Source organism: Plectrocnemia conspersa, unplaced genomic scaffold (assembly GCF_051122295.1).
Source record: "Plectrocnemia conspersa isolate PC_06_02 unplaced genomic scaffold, ASM5112229v1 ptg000009l, whole genome shotgun sequence".
NCBI lineage: Eukaryota > Metazoa > Arthropoda > Insecta > Trichoptera > Polycentropodidae > Plectrocnemia > Plectrocnemia conspersa.
Window position 1 is genome coordinate 3,246,035 of NW_028277173.1, and position 13,627 is coordinate 3,259,661.

Genomic DNA, 13,627 nt, shown 5'->3' on the forward strand with positions numbered 1-13,627 from the left:
GTACCAATTCGGACCCGTTGGGAATTTTAATTTTGAATATACAAACATATTCACCTCATTTAATTCGATAAAGTAATACGCGACAAGATCGTAAGATTACGCTGAAAAAAAAAATTCTAGCTGCGCATAATCACATTTTTCTGCTTAGTCGTAAACATATTCATATTTTTTAAATAATACATTAAAAATGAGTGATGAAACATGTGGTAATAAATTAAAACTTGTATTGGGTTCGACCCATTTTTAATGACCACAAACACATGTTAGTACCAGTGGCGTAGCCAGGATTTTTGTCAAGAGGGGTTTTTTTTGTTAAGAAAAAAGGCAAGATAATTTTTGTAATTTATATTTAATTAACATAAAATCACTGGCTGCGCTCCGCCAAGGAGGGGGGGAGGGTTCAGACCCCCCCTTCGCTACTACCCAATAAAATTTTAAAAGAGATTAACTAAATACAAAATATCACCCGAACATCTGCTGACTGAGCTAGGAAAAAATTTGGTCCCCCACCTCACTGGAAAAATTGAAATACCGTCCCAGATTCTATACCTGAAATTCTCGGGGTATTCCTAAAAAACAGTCGAATCTATCCCAAAAATATTTCATTTCAGTGAAATCATATCGGAATAAATGATATACATATATATTAAAAATATATTTTGGATAATAGTTTACTCCCACTTATTGTTTTTAACCTACATCTGGATCCTCTCCCACTGCCCATGCAGTTTGTCCAGAGCAAGGCCGGACCTAGCTTATTTAGCATAAATATAATATTTTAATGTATATATATGTTTTAAATATAAAGTGGAGGGGGAGGGGCAGATTTTATCAACACATTACATTTAAAACATGAGCTGATATACATTAAAATATTATACACCAATACTACTTTACCATAAATTATCTTTCGCAAATAATTAAAAAAATTATAGTCATTTAAAATTTATAATAAATCAAAATGACTAAATAGTAGTTGTTTATTGTAAACGCGACGAAATCGGCGGCCTCCACCGTCCACACGAACGTTCACCATTTATTTTTACCGACGTCATATGTTTTTAGAGCTCACTAGAATTGTATTCGGACGACCATTTGTTTAGCTATTAAACCGCTGATATATTAAAGGATGCGATTTATTAGGGAATTATTTTAATTTATATGTGCATTTAAATAAATACTTTGTTCCATAAAACAAATTATTTGCGCATTTATATAAGATAAATCTTCGGAAAAGGATTCGTTGCAGGGAGTTATTCATGTGGTGTTCACTGTTATGCACTAACAAGTCGTTTTATGGAACGATTACTTTATAGATTGCCCATTTAAATTGCCCTCATAATTAAATATCATAACTAAAAGTTGCACAACGTTAAACTTTTGAAAAAATACTACTAATCCAGCGATTTTTTGTTGTAGTAAAATGTTACAAGTAAATACATCAAAGATGCTAATTTTTAGTACTTGACTCACGAGATGTTTTAATTTTTTTTAACGATTACTGCGACCAATAAAATTGTAACATGGTCTTGAATTGAACTATTTTTAAATAGCATTCCTAAGACCCTATAAGTGTATTACACTCAGTGCATGAAATTAAATACGATGATCGATAAAAACAGAACTGGGTTACATATAACAAGTGAAACAATTTCTTAAAATAATTAAAACAGTAATAATAAAAATTAAAACTATTATAAATAAATAAAATATATTATTATAACAACAGTAAAAATAAACTCGATAACAGACCAATACTTCCCTGTGTACTTACACATACTGGTACCGCCCCTCAATGCGACCGACCAATTACAGTGCAAAATTTAACGATTTCTTTGTGTACTTTCTGTCCTGTACACCTCAAATTGTTACGAATGCTTTTTAGATATTGAGGCCAATTTTTTTAATTTCAATCTTTTCTATAATTACAGATATATCTTTTCTTTCGCGATTATTTGATTATCCTTATTATTATTATATATAACAGCGTTTCTATAACCTAATTTTTATTTTCTCTTTATCCTTAACGGTTTATTTGAAGATTAAATAAATTAAAATATTAAATAAATTACGGTAGAGTTTCAGCTAGTATGTAATAAGCATTAATGTTTATTTTGGAATATACTAAGAATAAAAGTTGATTGATTTTAAAAAATAATTTAAATTTATGTATACGCGACTTGAAAACATCTGTCGCGCACGCACATTTGCTTGCTAAATATATAGGTATTATCGTCGGTTACGCTTCTCAAACTTGTTTTTAAATAATTTATTCACTCAGCGTAGATGATCGAACTTTGCCTTCAGATTTTGTGTGCGTTCGACTTTTTTTATTTCAAGGGATTTAGTCATGAGGGGTGTAATAATTTTGTCTATTCCCCTTTTACTTTTTCTGTTAATAGAACACCATATGCTTCTTGTGATTAATTTTAATCTGCTTCTTCCGCCCCCATGGTTTATTATTAATATTATTACTATGTTTAAACAGTTGTTTAATACACGCCATTCAAATGCTATTATTCGAGTCAGTTTTATCGAAAATATAGTGCCCAATTTATGTTACTTGAAGGACAGGAAATTTGACTCACATATAAAATTCCTTTATGAGATTTCTTCCAAATAATGTAATATTTTTAGAACTTGTGCAATAGAATAGGATATTTCAGAATATTACGTTAACAATGTTCTGTATATTTGTTTTGTACTTTGTTTTGAAACGTTCCTTGGTTTGAACTTCTTGAACAAATAATCAAACACATTAGATTATACCCTTTATATAATTCTTAGAATAATTTTGTTATACTGTTACTACATATACATTGACTGCTTATATAAATACTTGTTTAATATACCACCCAACTCTGAATTTTATTGTTTATACGCATGAATGCATGCTTATTTTTGTAAATAAATATTATTGTTTTATATGTATCCTATTCAATGTTCTAATATACATTTTGTGTGTATGGATTTTTGTATGTAAATATTTCTATCCTTGTTTATGTTTTATTTTAATCATTGTTTTAAAAATGAATTCAGCTCAGATTAGATAATTTTACATTACAAATATTACTTTTTTAATTATAAAAAAATCTATGTATCACACAGGAGCGTGATAATATTATCACCATCCAGAATGTATTCATTAATCATTGTTTGTTGGGTTCTGCATTATCTTTGCTTTATATTATATACATGTTTTTGTATTTTGTCGCGATAACGACACTTATTTTAAAACTCCAGAGCCTCTTCTACGAGATACTCAGCGGGATATGGGTGCGAAACGGCCTTCAGATCAAAGGTCAAGCGATGACGTACATCCAGGCAAACTTTTGCAACTCCATGGTAGACATGGACATCTACTTTCTGCAATTGTGCGCCTCGCACCTGCCGCAGACTCAGTTCTTGGACATCTGTTTCAATACGTGAGTATTGTGCATGAATCGTGCGCGTATCAAATTTGAACGTATAATTGAAAATGTTTTGCGTGTTGCAGATTCGGAGTCAGCGAATGGTTGAGCATGGCTCCGTTGACGTCTGTTCAAGAACAGGAACAGGATACAATGGTGGAGGGCCTCTTGACGTTCTTGGCTATGATCGTTTCGTCTAGGACCAATCTGGGAAACGACGAGTTGACTCAGTCTCGCTTGGAAATCAGTACTTTGCTGGCCACGGGCGATAAGACTCACAGTCAACTTTTGGAGCTGATGCCGGAGCGGTCAGGGAACGCTCACACCAAAAATTTCGAAACCGTTTTGAAAGAGGTATGATTTAATTTAAATTTTGTGTAGATATGGTTCTGCAAAGTTGTGATTTGCGGCCACAAAAGACAGTTGCACACAAATAATTCAGCATTCGAAAGCTATTTTTGGTGATTTGCTTTAAATATTTCACTAGTCAAAAACTGCATTCAAAGAAGAAAATATAGAGTACAGGGCCTTCGACTTTCGCACATAATTGGTTCCTGAAAATGTGTGCGAATGTTGAATGTACGAAAGTCGACGGAAGTAAAAAAAATTGAAATTTTGTGTATTTTAAAATATTTACTTATCAAGTAAATATAAGATGTTTAAGAGGCGTTTAAGAGACACGTTTAAGTGGGGTTTGCGGGTGTTTCCTTTGAAAAGTTATCAAGAGTTACCTGTTTTCCACTATTCTTTTTCTTTTCTTCATATAGTATTTTATAACATGCTATGTTTTTATTGATCACCCCGCGCACTTGAGATATGCGTTCTCCATTGGGATCACAATCTTTCATAATATTTAAAAATTTGTCAAGGTGCGTGAAGGCTTCATTCATATTTTTCATTGTTAAAGAGTTTTCCAAAATAAACCTGTCTCATCTACATTAAATATTTGGCTAGAGGAATATTCTACATCTTCAATAATTTTGGATAATTAGGAAATAAATTCTTTTGCAGCATCTTTATCCGCATCAGCCGATTCTCCAGTAAATTTAATAATATGAAAAGAATACCTCATTTTAAAATTGTAAAACCAACCTTTACTTGCTTGAAAAACCGTGTTAAAATATTTTTTTAATCTATCCTTCCAATCTTTGTGCAAACTAAGAGCTTTTGCTTGAATAATTGAAATACTCGGAGGGACATCTTTTTGATATTGGTCATCGATCTACGATGACAAAGATTTTCCATTTCATCCATGGTTTTTTTTCTGTGTTTTTTTGGAAACATATCAGTAAAGATTGTGGAAATATATCTTTATTTTCCACAATTTTGAACGTATTCTTTAATTATATTTTTATTTTGCAAAATTGAACATATCGTAGACCTGAACGTCCGATTGAAGCAAAAGATTCACCGCTATCAAAACGTTTTTTAAAAAAAAAATTAAATTAAAAAAAAATGTTTTTTTCTTAAATGTGCGAAATAGCGAATTGTGCGAAAGTCGAACGTTCGAAAGTCGAGGGCCGCCTGTACTCCATAAAAGTTATCCAAAGAAGGTCTAATAAAGCTTGTTTTTATTTGTAATCTTTAGTAGGGTTTATATGGAAAAATGTGCAACAAATGTAAAACATCCCTCGTACATCAAACCATGCAGCATTGCAACATATTAATCGACTTGATCGACGACAGCGCACTTCCGTGCGCATGTAGCTTTGAAAATTTGATATTATCGACGCCTGGCGAAGGAAGGAGTTCTCGGAAGCACTCAGGAACCTTAATGATTTCTATATTTCTTAGAAAAAATAATCTTTCTCAAAAAACAGTTTTTAAGTACTTTCGAGAAACATTGTAAAGCAGTTAAAAATTTAATTCTAAAAAACGTTGTCATCTTGTTTGGCGAACAGTCGCCAAAGTATTAAATATTACCATTTTTCTTTCATTGTAAAAATATAAAAATTCTCACTGATCTGAAATATGTATATAAAGATGAATCATGTTGTCTTAAAAAATTTTGCATTTGTACAATTACTCGGAAACGATTTCTAGGCATTGTGTTTCCCTAAATTGCATAATGCAAATGCACATCAATAGACCAATGTTTATGCATAGTATTACGCAAATTCCTTGTCATCAAAAAAGCTTCTCTAATAAATGTATTTATTTTGTCATTCCGTGTGACTCATTAGTGAACCTATTCGAATATCTAATAGTAAACATTAAAATGTTTGAATATATAATTTATTGTAATTTCGTGTTTCAATTCAATTAATTTAAATGTGAAAGTTTAAATCAACACAAAATTTAATTTTTAAATCTGCCGCCGAAAATACGTCAATTTGATTTTAGAGTAATAACAAAATCAATAATAACCATTGAGAAAGTCCACAGCTGCACAATATCAACATGAGAGATATGAGTAATTTATGGAATTTCGGCAAATACAAAATGATTTTTTCTTCATTGTTTTATTTATCGGCTATTAGTTGTCATGGACATTGCTGGTTTAAATAACATACAGATAAGAAGCAGTATCTTGTGGTGACTATTGAAATGATCAGTGAGAATTTCTGGCTATATTTTTACCAAACATGGTTCATTGTTTTTAATTTGAATTCCTTCCATGATTCACTGATGCTGTCAACAGCATCCTTGATGTTATAGTTTTTCCAAAATGTTTTAATTGAAGATTTACCATCGGTTTCCCTTATAAGTTGTCAGAAAGTTCGGCGTAGGTACTATGCCTTAAAAGTGGCTATTGCACCCTGATCCATTGGTTGGATCAGAGCTGTTGTATTTTTCGGAAGGTACTCAATCATGACATCTTCAGATAATTCGGATAAATTAGTAGGATGCCCTGGTGCATTATCCAAAATTAGCAAAGCCTTGTTGCTTAAGTTATTGTCTCGCAAATATTTTTTCACTTCTGTGCTAAAGTGATTTTTGAACCAATCCTCTAAAGTAGCTTTAGTCATCCACGCTTTCTTGTTGGATCTTCTTATGACGGGTAATTGATTTTTATTTAGTCCTTTAAGAGGCCTTGGATTTTCGGACAAATATATTAAAAGTGGTTTTAGCTTAAAATCACCCGCGGCATTTGCACCAAGTAGCAAAGTTAATCGTTCTTTATTATTCACCTTATAACCAGGCGCAGATTTTTCGGCTTTTGAAATGTACGTGCAATCGGGCATTCGCTTCCAATAAAGCCCTGTTTCGTCTACGTTAAACACTTGTTCAGGTTTATGACCACCTCTTTCAATAATTCCCTTTAAAATGTTTGGATATTCCTTAGATGCGGCCTCATCGGCGCTAGCTGCTTCACCTTTCATTTTAAAATTATGCAAATTAAATCTATTTTTAAATTTTTTAAAAAATCGACATCGAAAAAAAGTTTTTTTGCCGTTATAGCGAAACATTTTAGGCCGTAAATCGAAAACGTGCCTTAATTGAAGAGGACCGTTATAGCGAAAGGCTGTATAAAGAGCGGCCGTATAGCGAGGTATGAGTGTACATGTCGAATGTTTTTTTTTTTTGCAAAATATAAAATAAAATATCGGCAGAATTATGGGTGAAAATAGATTGAGATAGAAATTAAATTCTAAATCTTGTAGATAGCTTCTGCATTAATCACAGCATTAGAATCCCATTGATCTTCATCATGGATTATTTGGTCAAATATTATTAATTCTCTTCTGAATTCACAAACCATCTTTAAAATTCTACTATTGTAATTACATCGTGTTGGAGCAACCGCAGGAAAACGTTTCTTTATTTCACAATCGAGAAGAGATACTCTTCTTGAAGATTTACAAAAAAATGATGAAAATGATTATATTATTAACAGATTGAGATTAAACAAGATTAAATCTGTGAGCATAGCAGTATATAAATATGGAGTTAGGACAAATATCTCGAAATTTTTTGTACTCCGTTATTACAGCCGTGAGCAATTAATTACATCTCGATTTCAACAAGGTATTATGAATATGATCGATAAAAGCATCAGCTGTTCTATTGGGACTTACATTGATAAATCCGCAATCTCTCTTGAATGATATTATTCCCGTCTACGTTTGTATGGCCTTTAGATAAAATAAGTCACGAAGAGAGATTTTTTGTATGAAAAGCCGGCAGCTCCCACTGCGAGACATGAAGGCCGAAAGGTCAGTGAAATGGATAGATTCAGAACGTCAACCGCATGCACGGTTGATGGCGAGCGACTGTAAAAACGAGCATGTGTAACGGCTGTAGTTCTAGTGCGCATACACAACCAATTCCATTCCCGATAAGCAATTCATGGCGCACGCGTATCGACTGCGTAAGACAGCTGGCCAGCCAGTCCGCCCGCGCTGCAGTTGGCTTTTGCCGCTCTCTCGATTATGTTTCATAATTACGTTAATTAAAAAATGAATAAATGATAAAAATATTTAATTTTTAGAATCATATTACAATCCCAAGGCATGCGCTGCATTTACCACATGTATAGACCGCACGCCACTGATAAGAAAATATATTTTGCAAAGCAACAAACGGGTAGAAAACTGGTAGAGTCTAAAATAATTTGAGAGCACTCTATGTATTAGTATTTTTAGGGATAAAAATATACTAATTTTAACACTTGTTAAGTGACAGCCCTAGAGGCGTTGAAGTTTTAAAATAATATATTTTTTAAAAAACCTACTCACAAATTCCTCAATTTTTTTTTAATTTTATGGTGAACTATGCATGTTTTATCTCTGCGGTGGGAAGTTAAATTCAATGCTAGTAATATTATCTATATATTAATTTAATGTAAGACTCGGATATGAACCGTGCTTGTCTGAAAAGGTTACTGACCTCCGATTCAGATGATAAAACATAACATTAACAAACTAAAGTCAAAGTGCCATTTAATATAAAGTCATAATATTTATTTGGCTTTTTTGCGAACTTAATATGATAAGTTACAAGGGCATTTATTATAGTTGTATGAATCATAAACAAATCAGTTGCAAAAATGTCAGATTATATAATCATTTTGTTTTTCAGCTATCGTACTATAGAGCGCCACCGAAGGGTTCGGAAACTTTAGAGCAAGGCCAGTTCACCCCTCGCTCCATCGTCTGGTCTGATCACTATGATCCTTTACACGTTTTGCAACGTGCAGTGCATCGCAAAGATTTCCTCAGCTCGATGGAAAGATTCACAGCCTAGTATGTGTATTCATATTTTTATTATTATTAGCTTTTATGTTATATTAATATATTTTTTATAATAGTGTGCAAGCTAATGATCTGGCGCCAAACTTGAAGGGCGAATCCAACACGCCTACAGGTGGAGGCGGTACTGGCAATCGCGCCCCATCACTGTGGCCCCCTCTACGTTTACCCTATTCGCCAATATCGATCATGGGCTGCGATCCTCGACAAGTGGCTCGCTGCGGTCGATTGCACTCTGCTTTGCTAGCCGTATTACACAGAGCCGCCCATCGTCGCCGTCCGCCGCCTGAACACGTCCTAGCGCTGGCCGTTTTCCTTTTGGAAGTGGCCGCAGACGTCGAACGGGAAGAGAAAAAATGGAAACTTCGATCGGTGAAGAACGAGGCTCCTTTGTGTCAATGGTCGGCGAACTACGGCGGAAGAGGGTTGTTGAACAGTTTTACGTTGAATACTCTATCAGAAAACGCTCGAATAACACTAACCAACGTCGCTTTGCCGCCAACTCTACCTCAACCGGTGTCCAGCGATAATTATCCAACTGCTTATGATTCCGATAGCGATACGGAATGGGACTCGTTCCGCATCACGAACGAACGCAGCGCTAGCAATTCGATAGCCAATATCTGCGGACCGCTCCGCACTCCAGCCATCACCGTCGGCAATTTTCTTCCGATCTCCAATCGCCCAACGGAACAAGAGACCGAAGAAGACGACGAGCTAGCCGGTGTCGAAATTAACCAAGAAGCCGGAGCTTTGATTATACCCGATCACATTATGAGGGAAGAAGATCCGATGAACATTCAAGGAGAAACTTTGCAGCTCGCTCTACCGTCACCTGAAATCATGGACACTGAGATAATCGCTCTTCAAGACAGTCGAATGATACCGTCGACAGGTTTGTTATGTTTATATAGAGTGGTGTACGTTTTACGTTTTGTTTAACGATTGTTTTACGTTGTAGTGTCGAGAATTTTGCCGAACGAAGGAGGTAGTACGTCTGCTGGAGGAACTGGAAGCGCCGGTCTCATTCTTCCGTACCCTCGAGTTCAACCGGCTCCGCCTCCTCCTCCGTCCAGCTCCGAAATGGACAACGCAGAATCATTAGCTATCGTTAAAAGCGTACCGAAAGGACCTAGACCTCCTGAGGTATTGTATATTAACACATATACACATTTTGACTCTTGCACCGGGGTAATGCGCGCTTATACTCTATTTGCATTAATACAATCAGTTTGACAGCTATCCATTCCATTATTATTAATAATTGAGAAGGAGATAGCAAGTTTGGGTTTATGCCCCTAATATTAGCTCTACATTCGATATCTTATCATTACTCTGGTTTATTTTTTGAACACATTTATAGAAAAGAATGTATAAATGAGTTCAAAAAATAACCGGAATGAAGCATATATCTGTATTGTGTGCTTTAGAGCTAATAGTTGGAGCGTAAATCCAAACTTGCCATCTGTAATGGATAGCTCTTGAACTGACTGTGTTAACGCAAATAGAGTAGATATTTTTTAATGTCAAGAGATGCCATTATTAAGATTTGAAAAATATTTTATTGGTTACAGGTTATACTTAATTATTTTTGTTTTTTTAATTTAAATATCAATTCCTTCGTACAGTGGTACCTCGGTTTTATTGACTATGTTATTGAGGTCATATTCTCAGACGTGAATTTTTACCACTGTATTTATTGAGGTCATATTCTCAGACATGACGCAGCCACAAATCGCGGCCCACAACTATTTTCTGCAATCCGTAAATGCTTAAAAAATGAGTATCTAAACCAAATTTTGCCCAATAGGAGAGCGCAAAAAAAAAACAATTATCTCTTTTCAGAAGTCAAAAGCAATAAAATCGTCTCGTCGCTGTCGCAGTGGAACGCTCGGTAACGAGCGTTCCCACTGCGACGGCGCCGACACGATTTTATTGCTTTTGACGTGAATTTTTGCCTTCTGAGAAGTAATAATTATTTTTGTGCTATCCTATTGACCAAAATTCGGTTTGAATATACTTTGACCAATACTGTTATATATTGTTTTACTTTTATAGTTTTAAAACTATAATAAGTCGTAGAACTTTCATTAGGTTATGTTGGGTTTGGTTAATTCATGAAGGTTAGGCTTAGGTTTGAACAGCAAATAAACGTTTTATAGATATTTTAGAGCAGCATATAATTTCACCAGCGCCTATCAGCTAAATTATAATTTTGCTTCTAGAAATATATATCTACTGGTGAAAGTATATTTGTACTTCACTAGTGAAAATATAACCACTGAAAAATACACATTCACTGTAACATTTATACATCGCGCGTAAATAAAAATATATATCTACTGGTGAAAATGTATTCTGATATGATTACACCGAAAGGATATATTTTAAAACATATTTTCGGGATAGTTTTTTTTGAGGCATTACCCGAGAATTTCTGTTTAGTATCAGACGTCATTTCAGCTTTTTTCACAGAGTGTGGCTTTCTACATGAGGTCTGATATGTATAGATCGTAAATCAAATACAGTGCAAATTGTTTAGCACCACTAACGATTGCTAGTTGAAAAGATATTATTTTTGTAAAATTAGGCGTTCTAAATTTAGATAAAATACTGATCGACAACTTCTCTAAATTTTGTGTTTAAATATGCGCTGGATAAGACGCTGTGATTTTTTTTGTAATGTTTGTCTAGAGCGCTCGGCGTCCATGTGTTAAGCTTAGGTGTTATAATTTTATTTATTATTACAGACCTCGAACATAGATCCGAACATGGTGCCGATAAACGAATCGATCATCTCTCTCCTGCTCAAGTTGCACTCGCAACTGTCTGGCTGCTTAGATAGCTTCAGCCTGGAAGACGACAATGTAGATCTTATTCCGGAGCAAACCTCGCCGATGGATACTAGCTCGGCTGCTCCGTCGCCGATCGGCGTGCGACAGGAATCATGTGATATTAGCCCTAGTGGTGTACGGGAGGAGGACGAAAGCTCGAGCGCGATAAGTCCAAGGGTAGCTGCCGTAGCAGCCGAATTCGATTTAAGTGATAAACGAAGCCAAAGCTCTATTGAAAGTATTTCTACGGGAGATCTTTTGAATGAAAATAGGATAGGTAAGGTTTATTTGTGATTGTGAGATGTGTGAAATATCTGTAATTTTTATTTTTGTTTTTGCGTTTATAGGTGACGGACCACATTTCATAGGTAGCCTTTTACGGAAATTATGTAAATTAGACGAAAAGAACGTGGAGGAGATAAATAAGGTGCGGAACACTCTGTGGCCGAAACAGAGAGAACGACAAGCTGAACAGCGAGCCAGGGAGCAAAAGGAGAGAGAAGAGCGGACTAGACGAGCTCGGGAGCGTCAACGCGTTCTCATGCAAGACTTTGCACACAGGCAAAACGCTTTCATGAAGAAGGCCATGGAGACGGGTAAGAACATATTAAATTATATGGTTATGTGGTTTTTTTCTTATTAGCTACCGGTCTGAATGTTATAGAGGAATGCGCCGGAATGGAATGGCAGGACGAAGAAGAAGAAGTCTTAGAGAAGGAATATGATTGTATTATATGCAACACTACGTCGCCGAGCACAGAATCGAATCCTATTGGATTAGTTGTCTTATTACAAGTATGTGTAATCATCGTACATATAATTAAAAGTTACATATGTAAATCTTACGAATTATTTTACAGTCCACGTCAGTGGTAGGTCATAGAAGAAAAGGACAAGAACGACCCGCTCTTCCGTTGAGCGACTCCGAAAGAGCCCGTCATTTGGCTTCCAGAGACGCCACTCTAGCCGCCGAATACTTCCGCCGTCATCACGAAATGGATCAGCACTTTGATAGTGTCAGTATGAAAAATGCGCAAGTGTTACGAATAACGTCAGTACTAAAGCGTGAGGATTATTTCAGGAATCTTGGCAAGTGTCCGTGAACGTCGGCTGGGAGGGCGGTGTGCACGTGCAGTCCTGCGGACATCACGTTCACTTAGCATGCCTGCAGGCTTACCTTCGCTCTCTGACCAATCCTCAGAGGCCGCACAATCTGCACATCGACAGGCAGTTATTTTCACATTAGTGACTTTGTGCACGTACGTGTGCGCCGCACGAACGATCTTAACTCTCGGTTTGTTTCAGGGGTGAATTCTTGTGTCCGGTGTGCCGACAGCTGGCCAACTCTGTCCTGCCCCTGTCGCCGCAGCTCGGGCGCGCGAGCCTCGCACGGTGCCAGCCCCCAGACTCGCCAACTCTAGTCAATGAGATTCTCAATTTTTTGAAAGACTGTCAGCAGCCGCCTGTACGTATCTTAATAAATTTAATAAATTAAAAAAAATCTATATAGTCTCGGTGATATATTTTTTTGTATCACATGAAGAACTATTCTTTTATTTCATATGCTCAAAACACTGAAACAGATCGTATTTATGCCAGATTTTTAATGAACTGCATTTGTGCCGCAACTCTGTTCAAATCTTATTTTAATACCTTGATAAGGATGGGTTCATTGACATGGGGTTGGTGGAAGGAATTTTTTATCACACTTGTCGCATTGTGTTAGTTTTACTTGACTATATAAATCAGCATATGCCACGGCTTCCAATTTTTTACACATACATTCGCGCATGCTAGGGCCGAGTCACAAGAAGAAGGTCGTATATGTTGCACGAAAATACAAACAATTCGTTTTAAGGAACAAAGTATTTATTTTAATGCACATATCTCTCAAAATAATTCCCTTTTATTCATTACAAAATTTGGAGGAAATATATTCAAAATATTATAGGAACAATTAAATGACATTAAATTAATTGAAAAACGGTGAATCTGTTTCGGTTTGAAAGTCCTAGATAATACAGTATCAAGGAATAAAGGAAATATATTTAAAAATTTATGAGTTCCAAAAACACAAAAATTGAATAAAACAAGTCAATTATAATAGTGGAGTGTTAATCCTTTCAACGCCAAGCGCATGATATGATGCGCAACTAAATCTACTGTCTAACGCCAAGCGCATGATATGATG

General features: G+C 35.5%; 1 protein-coding gene across 6 annotated transcripts in view; it reads left to right on the forward strand.

Moving 5' to 3' along the window:
* Ubr3 (Ubr3 ubiquitin ligase) overlaps positions 1-13,627 on the forward strand; it is a 75,613-nt gene that overhangs the window by 55,663 nt on the left and 6,323 nt on the right. For 2 of the 6 annotated variants that reach the window (XM_088193567.1, XM_088193569.1), the window contains exons 9-19: positions 3,244-3,425; positions 3,497-3,764; positions 8,433-8,596; positions 8,662-9,497; positions 9,564-9,748; positions 11,353-11,713; positions 11,784-12,032; positions 12,080-12,231; positions 12,297-12,452; positions 12,518-12,666; positions 12,742-12,901. In XM_088193567.1, coding sequence (XP_088049693.1) covers positions 3,244-3,425; positions 3,497-3,764; positions 8,433-8,596; positions 8,662-9,497; positions 9,564-9,748; positions 11,353-11,713; positions 11,784-12,032; positions 12,080-12,231; positions 12,297-12,452; positions 12,518-12,666; positions 12,742-12,901 — 2,862 coding nt within the window. The remainder of the gene's footprint in view (positions 1-3,243; positions 3,426-3,496; positions 3,765-8,432; positions 8,597-8,661; positions 9,498-9,563; positions 9,749-11,352; positions 11,714-11,783; positions 12,033-12,079; positions 12,232-12,296; positions 12,453-12,517; positions 12,667-12,741; positions 12,902-13,627) is intronic. The other 4 variants (XM_088193571.1, XM_088193572.1, XM_088193568.1 and 1 more) reach the window with 3 other exon arrangements.